This window comes from Eulemur rufifrons, chromosome 2, assembly GCF_041146395.1.
Source record: "Eulemur rufifrons isolate Redbay chromosome 2, OSU_ERuf_1, whole genome shotgun sequence".
Lineage (NCBI taxonomy): Eukaryota > Metazoa > Chordata > Mammalia > Primates > Lemuridae > Eulemur > Eulemur rufifrons.
Window position 1 is genome coordinate 47,310,673 of NC_090984.1, and position 15,586 is coordinate 47,326,258.

Below are 15,586 nucleotides of genomic sequence, written 5' to 3' on the forward strand. Positions count from 1 at the left end.
TAAGGCATTGAATAGTGAGCAGCTAGGGAGGAAACAATTATCTTCCTGTTTTTATCCTTTTCCTGCAGAGTGTATGTTCTTTATCTCACTTTCTTGGGTACTTTAATTGGGTTCTGAAATGGGTCAGGGCCATACTAATCAAATAGAAAAGCCCACGCCCTGACTTATTCTCTTGACCATATTTTGTTGTATATGTTTCTTATAGCTGAAAAACTGCCTAAACTGGCTGACGGTGAAAAGGCAACCATAGAGGAATTGCTTGTTCTCTTAGAAGAGGGCACATGGAACAGCATCCAGCAGCAGGAAATAAAGAGGTTTGTGAGTTGCAGTCCCAACCTCTTTTTTAGCAAGCTTACTGTGCCAACCTGTGTTTGCCTAGTCTTTCAACACCTCTAGTGTTTTCATCAAATTCCCCTAGACCGTATCTTCTTATTCATCAAGCATAAAGCAGGATTTACTGACTCTGTTTTCAGTAAATGTATAATGATTTAAATTGCATCTTACCATCAGTGAAAGGAGGAAGGAGGGGGAAAATAGGGATTCCTCTTTAGAGATGGACTTACCAAAAGACGGAGAGGAGGTTTGTCTCCTCCCCTGCCCCTGCTGGTCAGAGAAGTCTTTTAAGTGTTACATGTTGAAATGATACCAGAAGATGTGGCATGGGTCTCACAAAATTTGACTTTAAGCAATGTCCTTAATTTTTTTCTTTTTATTATATGTCAATTGATAATGGAAGCTGAGGTGACTATCTATCCTCAAAATCACCTCTCCTTACACATTCATGTCATGTTTTCTCTATGCTATCCCACTAGGGCTGACACAGCCACCCCAGACCCTGCAAAAGAAACATGATTCTCCCTCCTATCACTGACTCCATTTGCAACAGTATCCTGCTTGCAGCAGGAACACGTACCCTCCCCCTAGTGAGGAGGCCCAGGCACCTGCCAAGGCTCTGAGTACTCTAAAGTGAATCATGTGAGAAGTAAGCGCTCCAAAAATTTCTTGAGTGATGGCTTTCTCAGTTCTCCTAAGGCTGTACATAGCTAGTATAAATAGATACTTGGTTGATGATTTGGAGAAGGAATGAATTGTGCCAGTAAGCTATTCTGCCGTAGGGGTGAAAGAGTCCATTTTTTCCAAAGTAATCTAATAAATAAATTTGGTATTTATTGAAAGCCTTTTTAGAGAATATGGTTAAATTTATTTAATTTTTACTAGTTTTTTCAGTTTGAACTAAAGCTATTTTTTGTTTTTAAAAATTTTTTAATAAATGTATAATTTTTTACATTTTTTTAAACTAGCCAAGTGCAGTAGTGAGAAGGGGGAAACAGTAGAACAAGGAGTTTGATCTGTAACTGACTGTGAACAATCAATTGAGGATAACTACTTTTGGACCAGCCACAAAAGCTATATTTTAAATAAGTTTTTTTCTCTACCACTCTCACCCCTAATTCTAATTATAGGTTATCCAGTGAATCTAGCAGCCAGTGGGCATTAGTGGTACAGTTCTGCAGGCTCCACAATATGAAACTGAGCATGTCTTACCTTAGAGAATGTGCCAAAGCAAATGATTGGCTGCAGTTCATTATTCACAGCCAACTCCATAACTACCACCCAGAAGAGGTAAGCCACTGATTGTTAGCAGTTATTCAAGGGGAAATTGGAACACTTCTCAGAAGATAGTGTTGTTTCTGTTGTGTAAACATAGCTTTTGTTTGATATGATACTGTTATTTTTACTCAGATTTCAGTGGGTTGGCATCAGACAAGGGACTAGTCATTGGTACTGAAGAGCTCAAAAGTTTTTTGACTCCAGATTGAATATAGAGATTCACTCAAAGGCAACAAACAAACTTGCTTCTGTCCCCAGCAAGTGTACTTCAGTTGGTTTAGGGATATTTTGGATACTGTGACTTCTCCCCACAGTTTTACATTAACATCTTTAACAACAGATGTGATGGTGTGCAACCAGGAAGACCCCATACTGAGAGAAGAAATCCCTGTACACCCCCAGTAGTCACTGAGCCTGTTCCACTGGCAGCCAGACTGTCCCAGGCCTCTGCCTCTGCCAAAGCTGTAGTTCGGTGGTCACAGCCCTCATAGGAAGATTCCTCCTTTGTGAGAAAGAATAATTTTTTGCCTGTACTTTTCTCTAACATGTTCAGTTCCAGCTGAAACTGAAAGTTGAGTGTCTATTTTAATTATATGCTTTTTAGGTGAGATCCCTTATCAAATACTTCAGCCCAGACCTTCAAGACCACTTAAGGCTGGCTTTTGAGAACTTGCCTTCAGTGTCTACCTCCAGAATGGACAGTGATCAAGTCTGCAATAAGTCCTCCCAGGAACCCCAGAGAAACAATGAAGAGATGACTGATTTCTTTGAAATTCTACTCAAGTGCTCAGAGGAGCCAGACACCTGGCACTGGCTCCTGGTTGAGGCAGTGAGGCAACAGGCCCCTATCCTCAGTGTCCTGGCCTCATGTCTCCAGGTGAGGATCATGGGAAGCCTCTAAATTAAGGACCCAGAGAACAATGGAAAAAGTGGTGAAGAACAGAAAAGACTGATAATCAGAAGTAGGGTGACAATGATAGTGAGGCTCCAGCATGTGTTTCCAAGGTCACTACAACTTTTTTGCATCTCTGGATAGGTTCTGGGCCATTTAGTGTATTTCTTTGTACTTTGACATCAGTTAACTTAAGTGGTCAGAGCCTTGATTCCTTGGTGGAAGTCCCAGAGAGGGATGCTTTGGTGGACAGATGACCACTGCTTCTTTAGTGGCGCCTTTAGCAGGGAAGAGGGACGTTCTGGACAGTCCCTTAATTAGCAGAGCAGTTGGAGGGCAATCCTACTATCTTATGCTTAGTACTTCCCTGACCTCCACATATATCCCCCTGTGTTCTTGGCCTTTTGATATACCACACTCTGCAGAACAATTTGAAATAGTCCCTTGTTTACTCATGTTTGAGTTTGTTTCATGTCTGAAGGCTTTTCAAGCCATTTTTGACTAATTAAGGGACAAGACTTATTCTAAACAGGAAATATCCATCTGTAACATTTGTACATTTGTCAGATAATCCAGGCTCAGTTGTTATTTTATTCTGAAACTTTCTTGTCCGGTGGCAGGATGCCGGGGCTATTCCATGTCTCTGTGTTTGGATCATTACTTCTGTGGAGGACAGTGTTGCAGCTGAAGCAATGGAACACATTCAGGGCTCAGTAGAGGGCCACACCTGGGACCTGGAGGACCTTTCAGTCATCTGGAGAACATTGTTATCAAGGCAGAAGAGCAAAACTCTTATCAGAGGTTTCCAGCTTTTCTTTAAGGTATTGATAGTCACTTCATTTCTTTCCAGAGCTTAAAAGTATTCTTTTAGTATATCCGCCATTAACTTTTTCTCATTCCCACCCTGGATTTTTTTAGCCAACAACAGATTATGGTAATAGAACTACCATTTATTCAGCAAACTGCTTTTGATACATTATTTTGGTCAGTTTTCACAATAATCTCATATGAAGAGGGTATTTATCCTCATTTTATAAACTAATAAACCAAGGCTCACACAAGGTGTCAAAGTACTTTAAGTAGTATACTTATAGTTCAGATAACTCCTGTTCTCTGATGGAACAACTCCCATGGAAAGCAATAAAATGTATGGATCAATGCCACAGGCAAGAAGGTGAGGTAGGTCGGTGGAGCCAATGATCCAGGAGTGTATGTTACAGATGTCATAGCGCCACCTAGTGGAATGTCTCCTGCCCATGTGTGGTGAACCAAGTATAGAATAGAGAGAAAATGGATTATTGAGCAGGTGTACTTCACCTGAGTATCATTTTTCCAAAAGAAAAAAAATATAAATTTAAATTTATTTTGAACATATGTGATTTAATTTGATGCAGCTGTTATTAATAGCATTTTAACATTCTCTTATTTGGCATTATTCATTGAGAAAATATTAAGTTCAGGGTTTTGTAATTTTATTTGAACTCTTCCTCAAAGGATTCCCCATTACTATTAATGATGGAGATGTATGAACTGTGTATGTTCTTCAAGAATTATAAGGAAGCCAAAGCTAAACTTCTGGAGTTCCAGAGGAGCCTTGAATCTGTAAGTTGGAATTACAATTCTCTTTCTCGCTGATCTGAAATTGGTTGACATGGCCTGTTGCCTGCCAGTAGTTGGGTTAGGGCAGCAGGAGAATAGTGGTTATGTGGCATAATTCAAACTAAATCATTTGTACCATTCCAGAGATGGGGGAGCCAGGGCAGGAGTTGCAGTGGCCTCACTTCCAGTAGCTTATCAGTTGCCATGAACAGATAGGTTTCATGGAATGTGCCAGCTATGATCAGTATCCTGGTGCTGCAGCCAAGCTCACTGGGAAAGGGAGTCATGGTATCTGCTGTGGACACCAGAGAGGAAAGTGGTGGTATATGGGTTGCATTTTGCCAATCCAGAATGGCTCTAGCGGTGTTGGGTGTAAAGGGAGTTTAATGCTGCTTTACTCACTGCTTTATTTACTGACAAAATATAATGTTTTTTTTTTCATCAACACTCCTGGTGGTCCCTGTCCAAGTGATGCTGAGCTATGTGGCCAATTTTAGGCTGTACCTACTCAGATGCTCATTTAAGGCCTGTTTATCATGTTGAGCTTTATAGCCCTATGAAAACAAAAGAGGAAATTGAGAGAGAGGAAATATGCTTTAGTCTTGCTTGGGCTTTTTAGCACTTTTGCCTTTTCTACCCCAAAAGCACTCTATAATAAATGAGACAAAAGTATATACCATTTCTACTCAACAAATATATCACAGTGAAGCCTCAGTACAGGCTTTTGCTCTCAATCACATTGGTTTTAACTGTGATGAATATTTAAAAGTTATATATTTGAAAATACCAAATTAGTTATTTGAATATGCCTAGGGTTCCTAAATCACAAAAAATAGGCATGTGAATTTCTTCTGCCTGTTACCCTCTATGGCTGGAGACCTCCCAGGTGTCTTCTTCTTCTTGCCTGACTGCCCCTGCTCCAGCCTCCTACAGCGGAGCCAGTGTAGCTGCTCCCATCCTTGCCTCAGCCCTTTACTTCTGTACATTTTTTCCTTCAATCAGTTCTATCATCTGCTTGTGGTAGTCCCTCCTTTTAGAGCAATAGAGTTAGGTAAATGAGTAAATAAAAACCAAAAACTAATGTCCTAATCCCAGCTAATTTTAATAAGGACATTCAGGAGAATAAAGAACCAAGAAGAGAAGTATTTTAAAAAAGAAGAAGAATAGAAGTATTATAAATTTTCTTCTTCTAAAACTCAAAGTCCAGTCCAAGTGGTGATAGAAAACATTCAGTAACAGTGTCTAAGCAGGAATAGTAGCTAATAATGAGCTCACTTGCAACGTTCGATCTTTCCCATATTAATTCCCTTAAATACTTTGCAGTGAGGGAAAGGCTCCAAAAGCATAAATGATCTTCCTTTAAGATAATGTGTAAGCCCTACTGAAATTTAAGAGAGGAGGCGGAGAAATGGTCAGGGAGGACCACATAGGGCATAGGAGAGTAGAGAATGAAATTCCAAGTAGGGGTAAGGAGATAGCAGTAATGTGACACAGGGTTTGATAAGCCATTCCTTATGATTTAAGATCTTGGCAGTCTTGGGCATTTTATTGAAGGGAGTATTGCACTTCTAAAATCTACATCACAACCAAAAGGCCTCTTTGCATATATTAGACTTACCTTTAGAGGGACTTTTATAAGTGTGATTGGAAGTATGCAGGAAATATCCAGCCAAAACTAGGGCCTAACCCAGCACTAGGCACAGAGCTAATGATTATAAGTTTCTGGATACCTATCAACATACATATTTTTTTTAAACCAGCAGCTTAAGTTTTTATTTCACCAAAAGACCCGGTATTTTCTATGATTGTGTTGTGTGAAGTCTAAAGTGAACTATGAGATTATAGTGATTAAGAACTAAATATTGTCTTCCAAAAATAATATAAAGGAAGGGGCCAAAGTAAAAATCAAGAATGAAGGCACAAAAGAAGCATTATGTTGGAAACCACTACTCCTCTTGGTCTCTAAAATTGGCCTTTTCCTGTAGTGTCTTAGATACCTTTGTCATACCTACTTGTAGAAATGCAGCCTGCTACTTGGAGTCATCTTCCTATTAATATTTTTAGCATTTGACTGAAACGACATAAATCCAGGCTTCTTAATTCAGACCCTTCTCTAGCAAGAATGTAAACTATAAGCAAAGTAGTAGAACCAGCTCAGTAATGTTAAGCAACTCCTTCTAAGCAGTCTTTATAATTTGAATTTAAAATCTTCCGGACTAAAAGGGAGGCCTAGATAGCTCTCTAAAGAAGCTAAGTGAAATATGTCTAGTTAATTTCATAGCACTCACAGGGCTCTTAAATTGGCAGTCGCTAACTGGGGGTATTTACATTAGTTATCTCCATAGTTAGCTTTCAGTCTTTGGGACTCTTGCCATCTCTGGCTTTCACCCACACAGCTCTCTGCACTGGGACTTTCCATAAAGAGACAAAGTGCAAAGCTGCTGAAGAGGGCTTGTTTTTACTGGTTCTCTGAGCCCGGTTACCAATTCCTGCTATTTGGAAAAGACCTGAGGAAGCATTGTGACAGGAGATGACTTTTGAGGGAATTCTGGCTTTCTTAGAGTTTCCCAGATTTGGAGGTTTTGATTTACTATTCCTGTGAAACCACTTTGTCTGAGCCTCTCTCTTTTTTTCATAGCTTGACACAGCTAGCACAAGGGCCCACCCTGTCATCCCTGCCACATGGCTGAAGGATCAGGTGTGTTTCCTTTTGAAATTTATGCTACAGCAGTGTAAGACCCAGTATGAGTTGGGGAAGCTTTTACAACTGTTTGTTGGAATAGAGCATCTCTTCTCTGAAGGTAAGACAGTCCTTACGGTTAAGTTGCTGTCAAAAAGTTAGCTTTCTTATCTTGAAACTGTTTTAGAAAGGTAGTTAGGAAAGTAAAATGCATATGATATACAACATTGTATTTACAGTCCATAAGTGGGTGTGAAGAAGTTACAGGTAACTTCAAATTGTGGTTAAAATATTCAGAGCATAGTACAACAGCATAAAACATAAATAATACAGCCAATTCTCTCATTCTAAGCAGTTGTCAAATAGCCACATTTCCTCCTGGCTAGCCTGTACATTACCCTGTCCCTATCATTCTTCTCTCTGGCAAGTAATAACATGTCATCATTGCTCAGGGTCACAAACTCTGTTTCATAATTCATTTTGAAAGTTTCAGAGACAAATTGTGCTTATTTTTGGGAGATTCCTCCAGATATTGGCAGTCTCTAAGCTTGTTGCTGATTGAATCAAACCAATATTGTCTAGAATGTTTGATAATTTCACGTTTTTGTTGAATGATAATGTTGTTCCTTTACATTAGATTCTGACATTTTCACTACTAGGGTTATTTTCTCACATTTAAACTCATAGATGTTCATGGCGGGCATGGTGGCTTAAGCCAATAATCCCAGCACTTTCAGAGGCTCAGGTGGGAGGATAGCTTGAGCCCAGGAGATTGAGACCAGCCTGGGCAACATAGTGAAACCATGTCTCTGATTTAAAAATAAATAAACATATTAATAAACTCACAGATGTTCAACTGGAAAGCTCAGATTTGCACAGAACACTGACAAAATGTTGGGCTCAGTGCCAAATATTGTAGGCTGTGAGCCTGATGACAGAAAGAAAGGAGGGGTGTTTCCAAAACACAGTGGATATAAGATGGTACTTGTCAGTTACTATGCAGACCAAATGATAGTTTCTTTTAACATGTAGGTGTTTTTATTGATCTGTAGTAATTTTAATGTTTTTCAGAAATGAATTTCCTGTTGTTTGCCGTAGTTAATCTATCTTTGAATAATTACAAGGATTGACTACATTGTTAACCACTACTATAATACTTTACTCATATAAGTAAATTATTTATATTTTTGTAGAAGATTTGCCTTGCGTGTATATGTGTATAACATGTATGTGTGTAGGCAACAGGAGTGTTTTTTTTAAAACCTGTGGTTTATATGATGCCAGCAAAAAAAAAAAAAAAAAAAAAAACCCCAGCATGCCCATATTGGCAGAGAATTCTTAATGTTACTAAGGATAATAATTGGCCAGGGATATCAGGAAGAACTCAGCTGGGTCTCTGTGGGTTAAGTAGGTAGATGTCAGGAGGTGCGAGTGACGCTCCCTTCTGAATATGATGTGCCATGTTAGAGCTTAGGCTATCGGCCAGCTGCAGTTTCAACTGTCCTACGAGTTCCATGTCTTGATCCACGTGATACCAGCATTGAATGAACAAGTGACCAATCAGTCAATCAAATAAATTTGACCAAGGTATGAGAAAAATCCAGAAAGAGATGAGACTAGCCTGAGTGAATAACTAAAATTCTCCCAAGGTTACTATGTTTCTGCTATATAGAAGGCTGCCAACCTCTGCCCTGTATATAAAGCCAGATGTGTAGATTGAGTTCCTGTGCTAATCTCTAACAGTTCCTACTATGGGGCAGACAAGTTCAACCAGACTTTACCACTAAGGATTTTCGAGGGCCATTTTTTTGGCATCTTTGGTGTATAGGAGCTACCTTATGGCTTCCTGTACTAGTCAACCAGCGTAGAAAAATAGGTTTTTGTTTTCCTTTAACCACATTTTTATAACAAACATGTATATTTTCCCCTACTATTTAGTTACTCTTGAAATGCCATAGCAGCATTTTATTGATTAAATATTTATATCCTCTTCTCTTTGGCACAGGTCCAGATGTGAAGAAGCTGTCTCTCCTTAGCGAAATTTTGAAGGATACATCCATAGCCATTAATCATGTGATTATTATCAGCTATAGCATTGAAAATTTTCAGCATGAATGTAGATCTATTTTGGAAAGACTGCAGACAGATGGACAATTTGCTTTAGCCAGGAGGGTAGCAGAATTAGCTGAATTACCTGTGGACAGCTTGGTTATTGAAGAGGTATCATTAGTCTTTTAAGTTACTGAAAATCTTAGCTTTTTAAACCAGTGTTAAACAGAATCAAATGAAGTACATAATTTATAGGAGAGGAGGCTTTTTTACTTTCACACATTACTTTCAGAAATGGATGAGGCTAGGATCCCCATTACTGAAGAATGTGTGTTTGAAATGTAAGTTTAGCCTGCAGGATATGCTACAACTATTTTCTTTTGAATAGAATTAGGTGGCTTCCTCTTGAACCCCATTCAATGAGATAAATTTAGAATTGTTTTTCATACCTTAACTTTGCAGATAAAATATCCAGAGTCATCTGTAGCCAAGTCCCATGTTCTCTGATTTGATTTAGTTTTAACAAGTATGGTATACTTAGGGAACATTAGCATTTATGATACTTCTTTATCCAGGAAAGGCTAAAATTTGCTTTGTTAAATTTCACAGGTAACACAGGAAATGCAGACTCTAAAACACATTGAGCAGTGGTCCCTGAAACAAGCAAGAATTGACTTCTGGAAAAAATGCCATGAGAATTTTAAGAAAAATTCCATTTCAAGCAAAGCAGCTTCTTCCTTTTTCTCAACCCAGGCCCTTGTGGCATGTGAGCACCCACCTGGAGGGAGCAGCATTGAGGAGCGCCATCTCCTGCTCACACTGGCAGGGCACTGGCTTGCCCAGGAGGACCTGGTGCCCTTGGATAAGCTGGAGGAGCTGGAGAAGCAGATCTGGCTCTGCCGCATCACCCAGCACACCCTTGGAGGAAACCAGGAGGAAATAGAGCCCAGGTTTTCTCGACAGATCTCAACTAGTGGCGAACTTTCCTTTGATAGTTTAGCCAGTGAGTTTTCCTTCTCCAAGTTGGCTGCTCTGAACACATCAAAATGTTTTGAACTTAATAGCCTTCCATCCAAAGAGGCATGTGAGAATAGACTGGATTGGAAGGAGCAGGAGTCACTAAACTTTTTGATTGGGCGCCTGTTGGATGATGGCTGTGTGCATGAAGCCAGTAGAGTATGCCGGTATTTTCATTTTTATAACCGAGATGTTGCCTTGGTGTTACACTGCAGAGCACTGGCCTCAGGGGAAGCTAGTGTGGATGACCTCCACCCAGAGATCCGTGCTCTCCTACAAAGTGCTGAGCTGCCTGAGGAAGAAGAGGAGCCCAGCATTCCCCTAAGGAAAGTCCAAAGCAGTAAGTAAAGAAGATCAAACTGCCCTGTGTCCTAAATGAAGCTGTTGGCACTGTCTTCAAAAAGGAAGGGTCTCTTCCATTATAGTTACATAGAAGTTAAAGGGACAGCAGCTTTTTTCTAGGTAATCTGTAAACTACGTAATACACTAGTTAATAAAGTAGAAACACCTATGTCTTTTAACTAGCTGTGTTTCACAGAGGGAATCCATTTGACTTGTAGTTAGTTCACTGAAATTTATTCTATACAGTTTATTTTGTACATCTATAAATTTAATGATTCCAGTTATACATTAATAGTACATAGAAATATGGTTATTTTTATGTTAACCTTTTATTCTATGACTTTGTTAAACTCGCTTATTTTAAGTTTTCTTGGGTGGGTGTGGTAGTTCATGCCTATAAGCCCAGCACTTTGGGAGGTTGAGGTGGGAGGATTCCTTGAGGCCAGGAGTTGGAGACCAGCCTGGTAGTGAGACCTCGTCTCTTATAAAAATTTTTTTAAAATTAGCCAGGCATGGTGGTGCACACCTTTAGTCCCAGCTACTTGGGAGGCTGAGATGGGAGTATCATTTGAGCCCAGGAGTTAAAGACTAGCCTGAGCAACACAGCAAGACCCTTTATCTACAAAAATATTTTTTAAATTTTTTCCTCTTGTAGATTCCTGAGATTTTCTACATAGACAATCATGTCAATGCATATAGAGACAATTTTACTTCTTTTCCAATCTATATGCCTTTTATTTCTTGCTTTATTGCACTGGCTGGGCTTTACAGTACTACATTAGATAGGAGTGGTTAAGAGTGGACAGTGTTCCCTTTTTATCCCTCTTAGAGGGAAAGCATTCAGTCTTTCTTTCATCATTAAGTATGATATTAACTGTAAGCTTTTGTTGTGTGTGTGTGTGTGTGTGTGTGTGTGTTTTCTTTAAACGTTTTTTTCTTGCCTGGCTAATTTTTCTATTTTTAGTAGAGACAGGGTCTTGCTCTTGCTCAGGCTGGTCTTGAACTCCTGACCTCAAGCAGTCCTCCTGCCTGGGCCTCCCAGAGTGCTAAGATTACAGGTGTTAGCCACTGCACCTAGCCGACTGTCGGCTTTTTGAAGATATACTTTTTTTTTTTTTTTTTTTTTTGAGACAGAGTCTCACCCTGTTGCCCAGGCTAGAGTGAGTGCCGTGGCGTCAGCCTAGCTCACAGCAACCTCAAACTCCTGAGCTCAAGCGATCCTCCTGTCTCAGCCTCCCGAGTAGCTGGGACTACAGGCATGCGCCACCATGCCCGGCTAATTTTTTCTATATATATTTTTAGCTGTCCATATAATTTCTTTCTATTTTTAGTAGAGGTGGGGTCTCGCTCTTGCTCAGGCTGGTCTCGAACTCCTGAGCTCAAACGATCCGCCCACCTCGGCCTCCCAGAGTGCTAGGATTACAGGCGTGAGCCACCGCGCCCGGCCTGAAGATATACTTTAATCATGTTAAAGAAGTTGTCTTCTCTTCCTAGTTTGCTATGAGTTTTTGTGATGCATCAATATTGTATTTTGTCATGTTTTTTCTACATCTGTTGATCTCATCATGTGTTTTTTTTTTTCCTCTTTAGACTATTAATATAATGTATTATATTAATTGACTTTTAAATATTGAACCAGCCTTGCACTCCCCACTTAGATAACTCTACTTGGTTTTGGTGCATTATTCTTTTTGATACATTGCTAGAATCAATTTGCTATTTTGTTGAGGATTTTTGCATTTATTTTTATCAGGAATACTGATCTATAATTTTTTTTTTTTTTTTTTGAGACACTCTAGCTGTGTTGCCCGGGTTAGAGTGCAGTGGTATCAGCCTAGCTCACAGCACCCTCAAGCTCCTGGGCTCAAGTGATCCTCCTGCTTCAGCCTCCTGAGTAGCTGGGACTGCAGGCACGTACCACCATGCCTGGTTAATTTTTTCTATTTTTAGTAGAGACAGGGTCTCACTCTTGCTCAGGCTGGTCTTGACCTCCTGAGTTCAAGTGATCCTCCCACCTCGGCCTCCCAGAGTGCTAGGATTACAGGCTTGAGCCACTGCGCCCAGCCTTATAATTTTTTTTGAACTGTTTTTGTATCAGGATAATGCTGGTTTCATGAGTTGGAAAGTATTCCCTTCTCTTTTATTTTCTGGAAAACATTGTGTAGAATTGGTGTTATTTCTTTAAATGTTTAGTAGAATTTACCAGTAAAACCATCTGAACCTACAGATTTTTTTTTTGGAAGATTTTAAACTACAAATTCAATTTTTTCATAACTACAAGACTATTCAGGTTGTCTTTTTCATCTTGAGTGAGTTTTGGTAGTTTGTAATTTTTAAGGAAACTTAAAAATTTTTCCTGCCTTTGTGTTATTTGAACATTTTTTAGTTTCCATTTTAATTTTTATGAGTTTTGACTATGTATCTTTGCATAATTTAATTTGGTTTCTTTAGAGATTACAATATACATTTTTAACTTTCCAGTCTAGAGTCAATATTTTACCACCTCAGCTGGAATGTAGGAACTTTACCACTATATAGGTCACTTTACTGTTCTCTGTTTACATCTGCGTTATCCTTTTTTTTAAATGTATTTTTTGAGATAAGATCTCTGTTGCCTGGGATAGAGTGTAGTGGGTGGTCATAGTTCACTGTAACCTCCAACTTCTAGGCTCAAGCAATCCTCCTGCTTCAGCCTCCCAAGCAGCTGGGACTACAGGTGTGTGCCACCATGCCTGGCTAATCTTTCAATGTTTTGTAGAGATGGGGGTCTTGCTCCCAGGCTGGTCTCAAACTTCTGGCTAACCCTCCTTAGCCTCCCAAAATGCTGGGATTACAAGTGTGAGTCACTGCACCTGTTCCCTAGTTGTCTTATATTACATCTACATGCATTAAAAACTCTCATCAAACAATGCTATAGTATTTGCTTCTAACTTAAAAATATGTGTTAAAAAACTCAAGAGGAGAATAATCTATTTTATTGACAAAGATATCTACAATTTTTATTGTTTTTCCTTCATTCCTAATGTCCCAGGTTTCCTTCTGGTTTCTTTTTCCTTCTGTCTGAAGGACTTCCTTTAGTAATTCTTTTAAAACTGTCTGCCAGCAACAGATAATCTTAGTTTTTGTTTTTTCAATCAGTTATTCATCATCTGAGAATGCCTATTTCACCTTCATTCCTGAAGAATGTTTTTACTGGATGTGGAAAATTAGTTCTTTTCTTTCAGCAGTTGAAAATGTTGTACCATTTCCTTTTGGCCTTTATAGTATCTGATAAAAAATCTGCAGTCATTTGAACTGTTGTTCACCTACAGATAGTGCATATTTGTGTGGTTGCTTTCAAGATTTGGTCTGTCTTTAGTCTTTAGCAGTTTGATTATAACATGGCTGGATATATCCTTCTTTGGGTTTATTTGGGGTTCACTGAGCTTCTTGAATATATAGGTTTATGTATATGTGTTTCACTAAACTTGGTAGTTGTCAGTCATAAGTTTTTCAAATATTTTTTCAGTACCATACTCTTTGTCCTCTCCTTCTGAAACTTCAGTGACATGAATTTTGAACTTTTATTATCATCTCACAAGTCCTTGAGGTTTTGTTCATTTTTTTTTTCAAGATAGGGTCTCGCTCTGTTGCCCAAACTGGAGTGCAGTGACACAGTCATAGTGCCCTGTAACCTTGAATTCCTGGGCTCAACTGATCCTCCTGCCTGAGCCTCCCAAATATTTAGGACTACAGGCACGTGCACACCTGGCTAATTTTTTATTTTTTTGTAGAGACAGTGCCTCACTATGTTGCCCAGGCTGGTCTTGAACTCCTGGCCTCAAGCAATCCTGCTGCGTTGGCCTCCCAAAGTGCTGAGATTCAATTTTTTTTAACTTTCCTTTTCCTCTCTCTTGTCCAGATTGGATAATTTCTGTTGGTCTCTCTTCATTTTTATTTTATTTATTTATTTATTTATTTTTTTAACAGCATTTTGCTACAGGTCTCTCTTCAGTTTCACTGATTCTTTCCTGTTGTTTCTATTCTGCTATTGAATTTTCTTTATCTCTATGATTTTAAAATTTCAGTTACAGTCATGTCATTTAAAGACAGGGATATATTCTGAGAAATGTGTCATTAGTTGATTTCATCATTATGCAAACATCATAGAGTATACTTATACAAACCTAGGTAGTATAGCCTGCTACATAGCCATGCTATATGGTATAGCTTATTGCTTCTAGTATACAAACCTGTACAGCATGTTCCTGTACTGAATACTGTAGGCAGTTATAACACAATGGTAAGCATTTTTATATCTAAACATAGAAAAGGTACAGTAAAAATACAAAAGATTTTTTAAAATGGTTCACATATATAGGGCATTTACCATGAATGAAGTCTGCAGGAGTGGAAGTTGCTCTGGGTGAATCAGTGAATGAGTGAATGTGAAGGCCTAGAACATTACTGTATACTCACTGTGGACTTTATAAACACTGTACACTTATGCTACATTAAATTTATTAAAAAATTAAGTAATTGTATTACATCGTCATGGCAATGAGGTCTCCAGGTAATAGGAATTTTTCAGCTCCATTATAATCTTATGGGATCATCATCGTATATACGGTTCCTCATTGATGGAAATGTCATTGTGCAGCATGTGACTGTATTTTTCAGTTTTAAAATTTCTATTTTGTTCTTTGTATCTTCTATTTCTTGATGAAACTTTCTTTTTTTCTGTTTGTCTCAGGAGCATACACAATTGCGTGTTGGAACATTTGCATAATAGCTGCTTTAAAATCTTTGTCAGATAATTTTAACATTCCTGATGTTTTATTGCTAGCTGGCATCTCTTGATTGGCTTTTCTCATGTGAGTTGAGATTTTCTTGCTTCTTCCTATGATGAGTGATTTTGGATTGCATCCTAGACACTTTGAATAGTATAATACTCAAATACACTATTTGAGATTCTGGATCTTTGAGATCCTATAAAGGATCCTATGAAGAATGTTGATGATTTTTTAGCAGACAGTTGACCTGGTTAGGTTCAGGCTGAAGTTCCAAACTACTGCCTCTGGGCTGTGATTTCAACATCAGTTGTTGCCTTTGCAGTGCTATTCAGATCTATCCTGTGTATTCATGCCACTCAGTGGTTAGTGACCCGGGTGGTGGTCTGTCTGTTAATTTGGTTCTCATAGACTTTGGTATGCAAATTAGGATCAGAGCCATACATGAGCAGCCCAGGAGTAAGCCCTGTAGTTCATTAAAAACTTTATTGAGTTACTTTCCTGAGCCTCTCCCAGGTAGTTTCTGGTTCCCTGAGACTTCCTTTTTTAGTCCTCTAGCCAAAAGCTGAAGGTTTAGTTATCCCATTGTGTCCATACCCATATCCAGGGCCAAGTGATAGGAGGATA

The 15,586-nt window shown here is 38.9% G+C and overlaps 1 protein-coding gene across 3 annotated transcripts in view; it reads left to right on the top strand.

Moving 5' to 3' along the window:
• SPG11 (SPG11 vesicle trafficking associated, spatacsin) overlaps positions 1 to 15,586 on the top strand; it is a 76,939-nt gene that overhangs the window by 49,470 nt on the left and 11,883 nt on the right. For 2 of the 3 annotated variants that reach the window (XM_069483942.1, XM_069483962.1), the window contains exons 23-30: positions 206 to 314; positions 1,464 to 1,623; positions 2,216 to 2,488; positions 3,124 to 3,324; positions 3,998 to 4,105; positions 6,741 to 6,903; positions 8,788 to 9,002; positions 9,441 to 10,188. In XM_069483942.1, the coding sequence (XP_069340043.1) occupies positions 206 to 314; positions 1,464 to 1,623; positions 2,216 to 2,488; positions 3,124 to 3,324; positions 3,998 to 4,105; positions 6,741 to 6,903; positions 8,788 to 9,002; positions 9,441 to 10,188 (1,977 nt within the window). The remainder of the gene's footprint in view (positions 1 to 205; positions 315 to 1,463; positions 1,624 to 2,215; positions 2,489 to 3,123; positions 3,325 to 3,997; positions 4,106 to 6,740; positions 6,904 to 8,787; positions 9,003 to 9,440; positions 10,189 to 15,586) is intronic. The other variant, XM_069483952.1, reaches the window with a different exon arrangement.